At 39.5% G+C, this 16650-nt stretch overlaps 1 protein-coding gene across 7 annotated transcripts in view; it reads right to left on the bottom strand.

Annotated features, from left to right (window-relative positions):
- Positions 1 to 16650, bottom strand: part of LOC142487267 (triple functional domain protein) — a 419339-nt gene that overhangs the window by 234541 nt on the left and 168148 nt on the right. For all 7 annotated transcript variants that reach the window (XM_075586263.1, XM_075586256.1, XM_075586257.1 and 4 more), the window contains exon 2: positions 4220 to 4294. In XM_075586263.1, coding sequence (XP_075442378.1) covers positions 4220 to 4294 — 75 coding nt within the window. The remainder of the gene's footprint in view (positions 1 to 4219; positions 4295 to 16650) is intronic.

Here is a 16650-nt window from a genome sequence, read left to right as displayed (position 1 = left end):
AAATTATTGGGACTCACATGCTTTGACGCACCGGTTACCCACATTTCTTCATTCAAGATGCAGTCATTTAATTATATATGTTATTAAAAATAATTTACAAAGGTTGTTAAATGTTAATTTATGAAATAGAAAGAAGCCCTTCCACAGCAGTAATATTTGAATAAACATAGGCGACATAAATTGAGGTTCTACAAAGCACCATGCATTTTTAAGTGGTTGTAAAGAGTTACAATACATTTGTGAAGGGATCCAAATGTTTTAAAAAATTGAAAAATACACAGGTACAGTATAAACAAGAGGAAAGAGATAGAAAGGAAACATTGTTATTTCCCAACTCAGAGAACTGAATTCTGGTACTGCTCATTCTAAAGGGGCACTCCCATATAACAGACAAGTATTTATTTAACAAATTGCATTTTTGTCTTAGGCTGCGGCCACGCTGCCGCTGAGCTCGCTCATGCTTGAGCGGTGACATCACAAACTCGCCAAGCATGAGTGATCTGCTGTCCTGCAATAATTTTAGAGCAGGAGCGTGGGGGCGTGACTATTAAGGGAGGGGCGTGTCGTTGGCTGGATCGGGGTTGTGTGTGGGTGGGTGTGTATGTGTCTATGTGCTCTGGGAACATACTGAGCACAGCTTCTGTTGACTATCCAAACTTGCCCCCCTCTCTCCCGCCCTTCCACCTCTCCCTGCTCAGCCTATACTGCCTATCTCTAACCATAGGTCAGGGCAGGGTCATGTGTCCCTGCTCTGCGCTCCAAAGACAAATTTAACTGTCTCCCCAAGCATCAAGCTTGGGAGAGCTTACGTGCCCGCGCGCGGGGACGTGGGCATTTATTTTGTAAGTAGTAACCTCGGCAAGCGCCGCACACTCAGCGCTAGCGTGGACACAGCCTTATTTTTCATGGTAAAGTAAATTGGGCCATTTTCTGTTGTATAAAAAAAAGGGATGCCCACCAATGTGATTCTCTACAAATTACCTATAATTACTGCCCTGCATTCTTTCCTTGGTTATATACCGTACAAAAGTCAAATTAACTCTAAATAAAGGCAGGCATGTGTGGTATATTCTGTTCGATACTTCTAAAACCAATAAACTTACCTTAATTTATAAAACAACCGTTAAAATGTTGGAGAAAGTGGATTTGGGCTCACTGCAATTTTTTTTTTTTATAATTTGCTATATACAGGCATACCCCGCATTAACGTACGCAATGGGACCGGAGCATGTATGTAAAGCGAAAATGTACTTAAAGTGAAGCACTACGATGCATGTACTTTACTGCAATCATCATATACGTGAATAACTGATGTAAATAACGCATGTGTAACAAGCTCTATAGTCTCCCCGCTTGCGCACAGCTTCGGTACAGGTAGGGAGCCGGTGTTGCTATTCAGGACGTGCTGACAGGCGCATGCGTGAGCTGCCGTTTGCCTATTGAGCGAGATGTACTTACTCGCGAGTGTACTTAAAGTGAGTGTCCTTAAACCGGGGTATGCCTGTATGAAGGCACAAAACGCAGAAAAGGTTAGAAAAAAAAGTAAATATTTTTTCAGTGTTAATTCCTTCATTTGTCAGTGTTTTATTCCATCCCTGTGTATTATATTATATTCCAATGCAATCTATTTGTCAGATTTGTTTAATCGTGTTTGAACAGATTTGCTTAGTGTTAATATCTAAATGACATTCATTGCATACAAATTACGCAATAAAGAAAACAATATTGTTGCCTAGTTAAATGGCATTTTTCCCTATGTCAATATGGAGGGGTCAATTAAAACAGAACCACATATTACGAATGTATATTTTCAACCAATAATCTGACCATTTTAGGTTATTAATTTCTGCAGTGAACCAATAGGAGTGCTTAAAAGGGGGAAAATTGATACTTTTTGTTACTTCTGACTTTCCCATATGCACAGTGCTCTGGAACTAAGCTGGTATGTGTGGCATGTGGGGAAAAAAACACAGATGCTATTAATCTACTATTCCCTACTATACTTTAAAAAATAATGATGTTCCTATATATGCTACTCAGGACCCCATGCTTCAGAGAGTAGTGACACCCAAATTCAAAACACATAGCAAATTGAAAAGCTCTATAAAATTAGTGAAAACGACCGTCAGGCTCAGGAAAAATATTTCCTATCCAATACAAATGCCCTTTGAGGCTGCTAATGCTGAACAAACAAGTCATTAGCTTTAATGCAGATTCTCCAACTTCATAGCAGTGAGTTAGGCCGTGATTATAGTGAGTGCGACGGCACGTGCGATATTGCGCGCTACACGAACAAAGTGCAGCAGCTCTATCGGCCTGCAATAGCGGACGCGATGAAGAGCATTTTTCAGAAGACAATTTATTTTGTACTTTCGTGTCACAGCCGCGTCACGTGAATGGTTCAGCTAATGAGGGCGAACCAGCCTGGTAACGCGTCCGCCACGTCTACCCATCGCCTCCATCCTAAGAGCACACATTGCTCGGGCGACTGGTGCGTCCAGCTAAAATGTATCAGGTTGGTTTACAGAACTCCTTCCTCCTACAGTAGACTGATTACAGCTTCCATTGATCATCATCACTATATCACCTTCAAAATAATTGTTTCACTAAAGATGAAGTTCCACTAATAGTGTCCCTAAAAACTTTTTTCTCCCCTGCTGGACAAACGACTATTTCACTTTATCACCATGATTACATACATGACCTGAAGGTTTCACTTTTCGTGAAAAGCTTAAATCCATTGTTACTGTAGTTCTCAAAAATGAACTGTTCACTGTATCACTAACCAAACTCAACCCTGATTTAACTTGGTCTAAGGGTGATTTCATTCTCATTGTTTTTATGTAATACGGCACTCCTATTTTCAAGTCCCAAAGTGGTAGTGCACTAATAACATTTTGCAGGTCGCGTGGACTTGGCCAGAGTATAAAGGTCAGAACCCAAACCATAACTTGATCATCACCCCTTTGAAACTCAGCAATGGCAGAGGAGAGAATGAAGGAGTGTGAAGATTGGAGTCCAGGAGCATACAACTCCCCCCTCCTTTCACCAAGCCTGGCTCTGGTTGTGGCCCCACTTCTTGCAGCCTCATCGTGACTAACCTGTACACGCAAAGCGAGATGGGGCACAATTTTGCCTGAAGCAGCAGTGATGGACAGGTCAGTCATCACTGCTGCTCTACCACACTATGTTTTACTGAACCGGGATTTTCCCAAGCCTACTATGCTGTTTGTTTTCTAGATATCGGGGCAGGAAAGATCAAACGGAAATCTCTTAATACTTGTTACATGCTAAACGGATTATCAAAAGCAGTTTTTCTTTCATCCCTACCAATAAAGCTTTCAAAAACACTGTCTCTTTACAGTGCAGAAAAGTATTGGGTGTTTTACCTGCATCAAGTTTATATATTAAATCTATTTTATAATGGTTTTTTTAATGTTGAAAATAATCATTCAAGCCTCAACTTAAATTAGAAGGGAAAACGGGTGTTCCTGTTTTTGAATTTGGGGCATATTATCAAAATAGAAAATGGTTACGGATTCTAAATAGTCTATATCAGGGGAGCGCAAACTTTTGCTGCTGCGCCCCCCCCCTGCCTTGCCTCCTCTGGTGCTCGCGCCACCCCTCCCCCCCTTATCTTGGTGCGGCGTCAAGTGACGAAGCGGGGTCATGTGACATCACAAGACACCGCGTTGCCATGGAGACGAGCCCTGACGCCGGCAGAGTCAATGTTGCATATAACTCACACGATCCCCCGGCATTTAAATTAAATGCTTTGGGGAAGAACGTGGAGCCTCTGCAACCGCCGCCCTCCCCTCTTTGCACACCCCTGGTCTATATGTTCATTTTATTCAAGATAGGTACACAGAAAAATATGTTTGTGTATATGTGTGTGTGTGTGTGTGTGTGTGTGTGTATACACACACTGGGTGAGTGTGACAGCACCATCAAACTTTAGGCATTATGCTGTCACTTGACATTGTGTTCACCCCATTTGAGAGGAAGCTAAACAAGAAAGTTTCCGCCTCCACATATTTATTCAGAGGAACAACTAAGCAATGATTAACCATTTCACTTTGCAATACACTGCTGGCCCCTCTGACAGGGAAGGGAAAGTTATGAACATGTCAAATGTCACTTTCCGTAAACTTTACTATCAGCTGTACTTCAAAATAAACAGAGAAAGGCCAAGGAAAGAAGCAAAACTACAGTATCTTACCTGATAGGTATGCAACTTTTTCTTTTAAAATCGGTAATACTTCCATCGCTTTCAATTCGTCATTCTTTCGAAATCCTAAAAAAACAGAGTTAAAAAAAAGTCCATGAATAATTGAAACCCTCTTGTTTTTATATAATTATCTGCATGCAGAGACAAGTCATTCCTTTTTTTTTTCTTTTTATAGCTGAGCAAAATTGTCTTAAAGTATGAGTGTCAAAGCAACTCAACTATTATTGTTATTATCATCATTTATTTGTACATCGCCAACATATTCCGCAGCGCGGTACAGTGGGGGTACAGAGAATGACAAATTGAATGACATACAAAAACCAACAGAAAAGCGCAAACAGATACAGAAGGCAATGAGGGCCCTGCTCCTGAGAGACTAAAATCTAACTATATAAATGTATTCTGCTTGTGACTTGCAGCACTATATTTTACAGACTCAGTGACATATAGTGTCTATCTAATAAGAGCTGTATGCATCATATTACTGGAAAGCGGTAAAACCAAGTACAGTACTGTAAAATGAGACTTAAGTGCATGCAGTGTGGTGGCCATGAAAAGGTTATGACTAAGAAAATATGTAAAGGAGCAATCCAAGCTGTGTTTTTTTCAGGTTTGATGCAGGGGGTTTCAGAAGCTGAACCCCGGTAATTTCAGCTCGGGACCCCCTACTTCCAGTGATACTTACCTCTGAAGGGGGTGCCGGTATCTCCTCCAGTTTAAAGCCCCGGGTCACATGGGCCAATAGGAAGCCGCACCAGATGACGTCATGTCTTCCTATTGGCACACAGGGCCCGGCAGCTTTGAAAAGCAGACATATAGTGAGCCCTGGAGTGGCTACAGGCACCCCCTATCTCCAGATATAAGTATCTCCAGAAACAGGGGGTCCCCAGAGCTGAAATTAATGGGGTTCCCCCTGCTTCAATTCTGTATTTAAAAAATGGAGAGAGAAAAAAAAACAGCCGGCTTGGATTGCCTCTTTAATAGTTCTACAAAGCTCAAACAGGGCCCCCAAACCTCTTTGGTACATCACACAGCAGATATTCAGACGCAGGGTGTGGACATGCCCAAAAACTATATTGAGAAAATGAAACGGGAAAACACTATTTGTATTGCGCTTTAAATACTTTGCACTTTTTTTTTTTAATTCTTTTTTTTTTCTTTTCCCTTTACATTCTTGCAGCCACATTCACATTGAGCCAACAGCGTTAGCGACAATCCAGCACCATCGCATGGAAAGCCCCTTTCGCTACAATTGAGCTTTCTGTGCGGTAGTGCCAGCTTGGTGCTTAACCAGCTAACTAAAAAAGCCCCTAAAACCTACACATTCTTAAGGAGAATCTTCACAACATTTCCATCAGTATAAGATTACAGTAAAGCAGAGACATTCAAAATACTCTAATAATGATAGTACCACTATCTGGAAAACTAAGGTACACTTGTTTCAACAGCAACTACCCAAAAACTAAGATTTTTCTTTCGTAACATTTATGATCGAGGTAAAACGGCAAAACCCTGTTTGTATCCTCTGCACCGAATACATTTAAGAGATTATCTTTGGGTGTTTAAGCATAAATGCTGATCACCGACGGGTAAAAAAAAAAAAGAAGTCTCCAACACCACAAAGGCAACAGCGATAAATTTTCGGAATTTGCCGATTTTCTTTATTCTGCATTCTTGCCACGCTAAAAAAATTGTTCTTTGATAACTCCAAGTAGCAAAATTGATGCAATTTCCAGGACTTCCTTCCAGAATAATATATTAATTTTAATATGTTTTAACTGAATGACACGAAGTACAAATAAATATTTAATTCACTTAGATTATATTAACTCTGGAACTCTGTCGCATGCATTAACTGTAGTGTTTCAGAACAAAAACTACTACACTTCTCCCACATCTCGGACGTTAAGAGGCCTCTCCTCCGATAATATTTACAAAGAAAGAAAAAGGAAAAAAAAGATTCATCATCTGGTGCCATGGTTTAACAACAAAGTCTCAGTGAATGCATGTGAATTCCATTCCTGAATCCATTTTCTTAGAGTACATACTGCTTATTACAATATCAGTAAATGGTTGGAATGAATAATTAATGCCACGCCTAAAATTTGCATAGAAAGTGTTAAAACAGCATAAAGAAGCACAAGCACTGCAAGCTAAGGCATGCATGTAGGAAGGTGTTAAATTTGCCACACCACCCATTTTTTACATTTTTTTTTTTTTTTTTTTTAAAGAAGCAAATCAAAGCAGTTTTGTTTTTTTTTAATTATTTATTTTTCATTTTTTGAAGCAGGTCGTCTCCGGAGCGGAACCCCCTTAACTTCAGCTCCGGGACCCCCTGCTTCTGGAGATAAAGACTTCCAAAGAGGGTGCTAACCTAGCCAATGCCGGTCACCAGCCCGGATGAAAAATGGGGAGTGTTGGTTCCCGTGGCAACAGAACTGGAAAATTAGCCAAGAACCCAATGGCAGGACAACAATTATGAAGCGTGGAAACACTAGAGCACATATTGAACATCCTGCCGCTGGCCTCTACAACGCATCGCTCCCTACCTTGTAGAAGATGAAGCAATGTCGTTTACGGAGCATAATCCTAATACATCCACAGGGGGTGCTGGTATCTCTGCAGTTAAAGCTCCCTTGTCACATGGGCCAATAGGAAGACACACGGCTTTCTATTGGCCCGCAGGGCCCGAGAGCTTTGAAAAGCAGCCATAACATGAACCATGGAGTGGCAACCGGCACCCCCTACAGAGGTAAGTACCTCCGGAAGCAGGGGGTCCCCAGAGCTGAAATTAGTGGGGTTCAGCTGCGGAGACCCCCTCTCCCCCCCCCCCCGTTTTATTCTGTATTAAGAACATGATAAACAAAAAAAAAAAACATGTCTTGAAATAAGACACACAATGAAATGGGTAGAAAAGTGATAAATATCCTCCACCATGCAAAGTACGGCAAACAGAAAATACCGATACGTAGTCTTATTTTCCTTGCAAATGTCTTTGTAAAATCCTTTAAACAGTTGATAAAATGTAGTCTGTGAGAATAGACTCCAAGCTCCATGGAACATTTATGTCTGCATAACTTTGTTTAGTGTCGCGTAAAGCAAAACACCAGTATATACAGAACATGCATATGCACAATATGTGCATTTTCCAAAAACTGCTTTGCAATTTAGACCCAAATATTTCTGCTATTTGATAAAAGCTGCAGCATTCTAAAAACAGGCATGAGCCTCACACAAAAGCTTAGAATATTTAATATTCTGAGTTACATGCTGTTGTTCTTCCTGGAAATTCGCTGTTGGATTTAGTTCTGAAGAGTTTCTGTTACCAGTGTAATTGACCGCTCCTCAAATATTTGTTTCCAAGTATCACATCCTTTAGATTCAGAGAAAGTGGAGCGCACACACAGGCACAACCTCCTTTAGGAAGAACAAGGGTTTCTTTTAAGATATTTTATTTTAAAGAATAGATGCATTTCTAGTGGCCATGTTTGTCAATCCCATGTCACCAGCAATTTCTGATGGCGGGACTTGGAAGAAAGGTTGACCTTTGATGTTGCATAAAGGATGTTGTGAGTAGCTAGGCGAGGACGGCACAAACCGAATGACAAACTGGCTACAGTACGTGTCCATGTGTCATTCTACTGCAGAACTAACATACGTTAGCATTGAACTATTCAACAAGTTTTGTTGTGGTCTTGGTACATGCCTCATCTAAACTTCAATTAAAACTAATAGCAACAAATTCAGATTCCCAATTAAGAGAGACTCCATCAGGGCTGAATGAGCATGAAATGCACGTTTTAAGGAGAAGAAAGTACCATTACTTAAACCTCTCTCACAGACTTCCCCACACCTCTGGAATGCCCTTCCCCTCAATCTATCCACCTTTAAGACCCACCTTAAAACACGCCTCCTTAACGAAGCTTATGAGTAGCTCTGTGACCGATACTATACACCTCATACAAAAATCTTGGCCCCTTGCAGACGCACTTACCAGTATGCCCTCCTACTGTATCTGAATGTTCTTCCTACCAATTAGATTGTAAGCTCTTCAGAGCAGGGACACCTTTTCCTAAATGTTTATTTTATTCCCAGTATCTGTTATTTGTTATTTACCGTATTGGCCTGGATATAGTGCTATGTTTTTTTCCTAAAAATGTCCTTCAGAGAACTGTACTCGTATTATATGCGCAGCCTGACACCTTTTATTTTTCATGTAGAACACCTTCAAAACGTTAGGTTCGTATTATGTGCGAGGTCGTACTATATTCTGGCCAATATGGTATATGATTGTCACGTGGTATTACTGCTGTGAAGCGCTATATACATTAATGGCGCTATATAAAGACATACATACATATATACCATTAGGCACTGGTATAGAAACTATCCAGCTTTTACCAGTTGGGCTGGTTGGGATTTCAAATCATTAAATCATAATTTAGGGATAATACATCATCTTGACAAACCTTCTACTCTAATTGTTAAATAAAAAGCTAGGTTTTATTTTTTCTTTGCAAATGTATTTTGTTATACTATTGCAGAACAGGTTCAAATCACTTGAAGAATCACTCTGCAATCAAATACATGTTTAATAAGAGGAGTAGGCTGTAAAGTGTGAGTAATACAGTACCTGCAGGTAGAAAGCAGAGCCATAAATAACTGCAGCGATTTCTCAACACATTAGTGCAGTCACTGAGCCAGCAGTCTGCATGGCAAGTTACAGGGGATGATGTCATCCTTTCAGATCCAGGTCACTCTGCAGTACTCCCTGCCGCCTCTTTCACTGCGGCTGCCTGCAGTATTTATCTGGAAGAGCTGAAGGTGGCACTGTATAGGAAATCCCTATAACAACCATAAGCTAAACTCTACTGTCTAAAATATATTCGTCCCCTCCACTGCCTGCCTTCCATGTCCATTCATTATGATCACCTTCAGGGCTTGCCTGTAGTCTCTCTGGTGCTTACCTTTTCCTTGCTCCCCTTTTAACATCCTAAGTTGTTCTCTTCTTAACCCCTTCAGGGATGGACCACAAAAATACAGTTAAGAAAATCAGTTGAGGCTAGTTAAAAGCAGGGGGGGCAATAAATAAAAAGAAGCAGCAAATCTTATAATGTTAGCACAGATGTAGTCAGACTTGCTGTCCCCTGAGCCGTGCGGGGAAAAAAGAAAAACGTGGAGGTTCCGGGGGACAGTAAACGCTGCGGCTGCCTGCAAGGGGTCTGCTGAACAAACCCCTCTGTTAAATGACAAAATAACATGTTAAATAACACGTTGGTGTCATATCGGGTCCTACATTTTCCTATAACCGGGTACCCGGGCAAAATGAATCATTTTACCCGGACAGGTACCCGGTAGGTACTTACCTGCAGGGTGAGGAGGACCACAGCTGAGGGTGAGGACGACTGTGGCGACATCTGAGAGCAGCAGCAGTCCTGGTGGCGGTGGCAGCAACCGAAGTCCTTGTTCAGCTGGCGGGAGCAGCAGGAACAGAGCAAATAGTGATGCCTGTGGGAGCCGGGGAACCATGGAGCAGGAGTGTTCCTATTGGACAGCTGGGGAGGAGCCGGCTGTCAATTAGTAACGCTCCTGCTCCGGTCACATGGTTCCTGCTGCTCCTGCCAGCTGAACAAGGACTTTGGCTGCTGCCACCGCCGCATCTGCTGCTGCTCCCAGATGTCCCCGCGATCTCCTCAGCTTCTGTTGCCGGCTGCAGGTTCCGACCAAGTGCCGGTCCCAGCCCCCTGCTGCCGGGTCCAGGTAATTTCCGGGTAGCTGAATATGTCCCGTGTAAGCCGGGTACCTGGTACATGACTATAACACGTTATTCTCTTAACCATTGTTTTCAACGTTCAATAAACGTGCCAGCAGTAACGTTAAGCACTGTGTTAACAGGTGCAATAATGTCTGCAGCATCTGTATATCCTGAAAGGAGCATCAGAAAATAAAACAAAGCATTGGAAAGAACAAGAAAAGATTTCTTAAAGAAAAAAAAATTTAATTAAAAAAAAAAAACAGCAATCAGTACGAATTACTGTTTTTTCACCCCGATTACAGAGATATTTCGTGTTTAAATCCCCTTGCAAGAATGCTTGTACGAGAGAAACATTATGGCCACTGTGGTTAGCCTCACTCCCGCAGCCAGCAGAAAGTGACATCATTGTAAGAGGACATTGCAGCTTCCGATTGGGTGACCCGACAGCCATTTTTGCCTTTCCTTGACAAAGTAAAAAACATTGAATAGCATGGAGCGCCACAATTCAGCTCCAGGTGTATTACATTTCAAAAGGGGAGATGCTGCTTTAACAATCATGGCCAACAAGAAACTTTGTCCTGATGATGAGCCTATTGATAACAACGATGTGATTTTATGCTGTTACTGACTGCCTGGTAGATTGTTCTCTGCGAGCCAATCAACCATGTTTGCCAATCCAACGAAACCCCTGTAAATGGTAAGGTTTGACGCACAATAATTACAGAACCTAGAGTGCCCCAGTTTCATACTAATGGGGTCCAGCACACAAGGGAGGGAAAAAAAACCATTGTAAAGGAAAGTGCATTTCTACTACAAAAAATAAAAACAAATGAAAAATAAAATAAACAATGTAATCATGTATAGAATACTATTGGGCAGTGCTGTTATCCAAGAGAATTGCTTATAGAAATGTTTTTGTGCAGGAATCAATGTCTTTGAAAGAGATAGCTGCACCTGATACACATTACAGTAAGATGCATGAAGTGAGGGAAATTGACAAACAAAAGGTTTATTTACTTCGCACCCTCATAATAAACAGCCTCTTGTTGATCATCAGGGACTTCAAAATAAAACTGTTTCCTAAATTAACATTTAGACCCCAGGGGGAAGCAGCTAGTATTTTCCCAATCAGTATTGTTGACCTGTCCAAACATTTATTGCCCCCATTTATGATAGATCTGGTATTTCTAGGTTTTCCCATCAACTTCAAAGCAACACACATAATTTTGTTTGATTATCTTTCCCAAACCAATCAGAACCTCCTGCATGTTTAGCTATGGGTTTAGAAACACATTTAAACCAGAAAGAGTATTAGTTAGGAGAGAAGCGGAGAGGAGAAAGGAGAGAAGGAGATTTTGGAGAAAGATCTATTGGAATTCCTATACATCAGAGAATGTAATTATGATCATAATTCTTGTGTACTTGTGTATATATATATATATATATATATATATATATATATATATATACACACACAAGTACACAATATACTGTATATATATATATATATATACAAGTACACAATATACATATATATATGTGTGTGTGTGTGTGTGTGTTTTAGATCAATGTATGTTTAGATAGGAAGAACTGTATTACATTGTTTCGTTAGGCCTGTAATAAGTACAAACCTTATAAGGAAGTATAATTAGAACAACCGTGTAAATTGTAATATTTTGTTGCTGTTCTAATAAATTACTGTTTATCTGATTGAAGCCTCTCTATCGTGTCAGTAAACTCATAAACCAGGGTGTGCATGTGTTTCCTATTGAAACCCATATCTACACCCATTTCCTTAAATAATAGTTTTGCCCTTATTATATTGTTATGAGTCAGCAATACTTTTATAGATGATTACGTTATAAATCCATCTATATTTCTATTGTCTGGATAATGTTAGACATATAGTCTCCCAAGTTAATTCTTATAAGCCAGCAATACTTTTATAGATGGATGTTTTAAATCCATCTATATTTCTATTTCTGGATAAGGCTAAACATTATCGGTAACATTACATTACAAAGATATGGAATAGAGAGCTGTTAAATACATATATTTATTTTCACAAAGTTTCAAGTTACCTCAGATAACCTCTTGAGTGAGTCTGTTTTACTTGGCCCCAATTGTTTTCTCTAGTTCATTCAGGAAGAATGTATTTTGAGTCTAAAAGACCCATCACAGAACCAATAAATCGAAGTGTGATAACCCGAGGAACAACTTTTATTTAATTACAAATGATCTCTCACTTTCTGCTCTTCAAGCAAAAACTAGAATAAATATTTTAATAAGATAAGGTAGGAATAGACTTTACCCCTCATGTGAAATTGGAACCTATATCAGTCACACTGTTGGCAAATATAATTCTGCAATGTTTTTCCATATAATTGACATTCTTTTTGGCACACTTGGGTAATTTGCTTCAGGTTGTTTTGTTATATTCTTCAGCAAGATTAGTGGGGTTTTTTTTGGCATCTATACCAACGGTTATTGTGAGGAGATAACCGGCCAATATGTAATTTAAACACCAAGGCAGTAGCAGGTTCAGCCTCGTCAACTGGAGTAAGTGCCTTAAAGAAAAAAACCTCCCATGCTTTGTAATGACATGGCAAGTCCAGAGACCGATTAAGTTACAGATATCTATGGAGACCATTAGTCTGGAGTGGCTGACACCAACTGACTTTGTCCAAATCACCTTTTCAAGTGACCAAAAACAGTAACCATTTCCTTCTACCGCAGCTGTCTCTCCTAGGATAAGTGGTCATACGCTACTTCTAAAGATCGGTTCTCAAGTGAACTTTTCACCTTTTGCAATTCCAAATAAAAGTAGCAGAGGGAGATAGACATTTAGGTTTGTGAATGATTTCTATCTAAAAACTCTTCAATGTAATGTTGCAAGTTCCAGTTAATGGAGCAACACACAAAAAATTGAGAATTTCTGGTTCAGGTCACGTCTCCGATGCCTCACCAACTTTTACTTAAGCTAATTAACAAGTGTGTGGACATGATTCACAAAGCTAAATTGCAAGACAGAGAAAAAAAGAAACCAACCAGTTCACTAAAAAAATGAAGTTGAACATTTGCAAGTCATCAACTTTAATGTCCTATCTCTTCTCAAGGGGGTGTGGGCTGTATCGTCACTCAAACCGCTTCCGCCATCATCCGTGCCCAATCCTGCTTTGCGGTCCTGCTAGCAGAGCGTGATGGACTGCACTGTTGCTCGTCGCAGAGGTGACTGATAGGAAAGTCAGCCCTGCAAGCAGCATAGGCACTATGACTGAAAGTTTTGGCTCCCGGGAATTTCCCATTCCTGATGTAGGCAGTATATAACATTGAATATTATGAGTGAATTTACGGTTATACAGATATTAGGTGCTAATTGCTATGGATCTCTTGGATACTAATGTTTTATGGACTTACTTTCAAATAACTATATCGCTCCTATAAATCTTATTAATATAAATATATACACACACACATATATATATATATATATATATATATATACATACACACACACACATATATATATGTGCTTACAAGTGATCTTTTTATTTTTCGCACGCACGCACACACACACACACGTTGACAAATCACCCAAAAATCTAGTCGCCGAACCAAAAATCTATTTGCCACCTAGTCCCGCCCCTAATCCCGCCCTGCTTGGGTGGCCATGAGGAGGTCACCACGGGGTCAAATCCAGTCGCCAGGGGCCTGTAGTTGACTGGATTTGTCGAACACTGTATATATATATATATATATATATATATATATATATATATATATATATATACATACATACATACATATATACTGTATGCTATTCCACAGGATACCAGAGCTTTTTGTCCAAGGTGCTTATTCTACTGATTTGTTATGAGTGACCTGATTTTAGCATTGTGGTAATAAACCTTTTACTATTTACTCTATGAAGCCCGCGCTGTCCCTTTTTGTTTTTTTAGAAGTATCGAGGAAGGCGATTGATCCTGCGGATAGCTGTCTGGGAGTTACAGTGTTTTTTATTTATTTTATTTTTAAGGTTTATTATTTTTGGCTTTACCTTCCACCCCCTTCTCCTTTTGTTTCATCTCCCTTTTCCAATCCTCTTTTTCCTTGTCTTATATGGTGTTTGTTTGTATGTCTTTTTGTGGTCTGTTATTTTGGCACAATTCACTTTAGTGCTTACTGCCTCACATTTATTGACCTTTTAATACTTGTTTAGCGCAGAAATGTTAAATATATATATATATCTATATATATATATATATCTATATATAGATATAGATATATATATATATATAGATATATATATATGCTATTGCCCTGTGTATAGATCTGAGAAAGAGCCAAATCTCACTATAACATATCATTTGAATCAAACAGTCAGTTTTGAACCATGTGGTTCCCAAAAAGAAAATAAAGAATTGACAATGCAGTAAAAATAAAAATAAAAAAAAGAATAGAAATCTAATCATAAATTGTGCTGTTATAATGCTTAAAGAATAGGAAGAAAGGAATCCGGCGCTACAGCATGTAACAAACTCCAGGGCACTTCCGGGTTAGAACAAAAACTTTATTGGACCTCACGAACACACAGCTACACCACTGTCTCCCCCTCAACGCGTTTCACGCTAGAATCAGCGCTTCGTCTTGGAGTGGGGAGATGTGGTCTGAGCTTGTATATTTAAACATATAAAAATATTTAATTATATCCAGCTCATAATAAATCATGTTTAAGCACCACATATAGCTATATATATTTTGTGGTTTTCTAAATGCCAGATATGATATATTAAATGTAATATAATCAGGGATAGTATAAAAACAACCTCTATGCAATATTTCCCAATGAACCTGGTATCTAGGACTATTGTGATTAATATTGAACTACAAACATAATCTGTTCATATAATCATGTCAGCCATATCTCAATGTTATTTTAACTAACAAATAGAGAAGAGTTAAACTTGTTCAAAACATTGTAAATCAATTAGTCCAAAAATGGCAGGGACAGAGAAGAAAAGAAGAAAAGAATAGTAAAGAAAAAAAGAGGGGTGGAGGGTGGGGATGGGAAGGGGGGGCAGGGGGAGGGGAGCGTGAAACGCGTTGAGGGGGAGACTGTGGTGTAGCTGTGTGTTCGTGAGGTCCAATAAAGTTTTTGTTCTAACCCGGAAGTGTCCTGGAGTTTGTTACATGCTGTAGCGCCGGATTCCTTTCTTCCTATGCCAATTTTTCAGAAGGCTGCACGCCCAGACATCGGAGAGCAGAGGAGAGCAGGACCAGGTTTATGGGCCTACATAGGTAAGGTTTTTCCTTCCCGGCTTTGACTTTACTCTGGTCCATGCATACTCTCCAGCTCCACTCTATGTGACACTCACTGACACCTTGTGTGCTTCTACTAAACTGCCTGAGCGCAGGACAGATATCTTTCATTATAATGCTTAAAGAAGTCTGGATTCTTTTGTAAATATTCTCTCTGCCGTACAAACTACCTCCTCGTGGTGTTTCAGCACGTACAGATGCTCGAACGCCCGATGTACATTTCGCTTTCAGACGATTTTCATACCTTCAGTAGCTAAACAATTAGGTGACAAGTCATAACCTATGATTTTTTTTAAACAAGACAATTTAAAAAGATATCTGGGGTAGGACTCTGAAATGTCCCAGATGTTGACTACATAATTTGGATGAGAGACTAAATAAAAATTGTATTTCACATTTCCGTGTTTGGATGAGGATATACTTTGCAGCTTCCCCTCTGCCCAGACAAAGTTGTATTGTTACAAATATGGTGGTGCCTTTGAATGACTCAATGGCAATCAATGGGAACTCAGATTTGTGAAAATATAAATGTGTATGTAGGTTCTTGTGATCTAGAAGTGTTCAAATAAAATCAATATATGTAAATGCAACATGTTGAAGGAGTTGATTTGTATGATACTGTAACTTAGAAATAATGTTACTTATACAAATATGAAAATACTCTGGAGTTTTAGGAAACTATGCCTTCTATAACGCAAAAATACTATTATATTTGTGGGAACAAAATTATGCCTACATCTATCTCATCTTCTGCACAAAAGACAACTTTTAAAATTCTTGTGTTGGTTATATTTTAAATGGAAACACACAAATCTCCAAGATGACAAAGGTAAATGCTCAACCTCTTAATCTTTACGGTCACCCTGGAAATGCTATTATTATGTCTTTTCCATTAGTCTCCCTGGCAGAAGAGACACATTGGCAGATTTAAGATCCATAAAAAAAATACTCACGTTCAAGAAAAAGGTGGGCTAGACGAGACCAGGCTTGGGCAACAACGATCATTAAAACAATGAAAACAAACAAAAGTGCCCCCCTCCCACACAAATTCATTTTAGCTGCAGTTATCCAAAACACACACTAGGGGGTGCACATCACAACACAAAGAATACATTGTATTTGCTTTCATTTTACATTTTTCAAAAATATAATACATAAGGCTGCTGCTATGTGATTTTCCCCATTGTCCTGTAATCACATTGTTGAATAAAAAAAAAATTCAGTCTAGGTCTCACTGAAAATTAACTGGAACAGTTTCCAACACAAACTACTTGACAAAAACAACGTCTCACTGCTATAGAGAGCCTATTCAAATGGAGAAGGCAGACTTGTTTTCTTAGCAGCATAG

This window comes from Ascaphus truei, chromosome 2 (assembly GCF_040206685.1).
Source record: "Ascaphus truei isolate aAscTru1 chromosome 2, aAscTru1.hap1, whole genome shotgun sequence".
NCBI classification, from domain to species: domain Eukaryota; kingdom Metazoa; phylum Chordata; class Amphibia; order Anura; family Ascaphidae; genus Ascaphus; species Ascaphus truei.
Note: the sequence above shows the minus strand (reverse complement) of the source record. Positions and strands in the feature narration are given on the sequence as shown.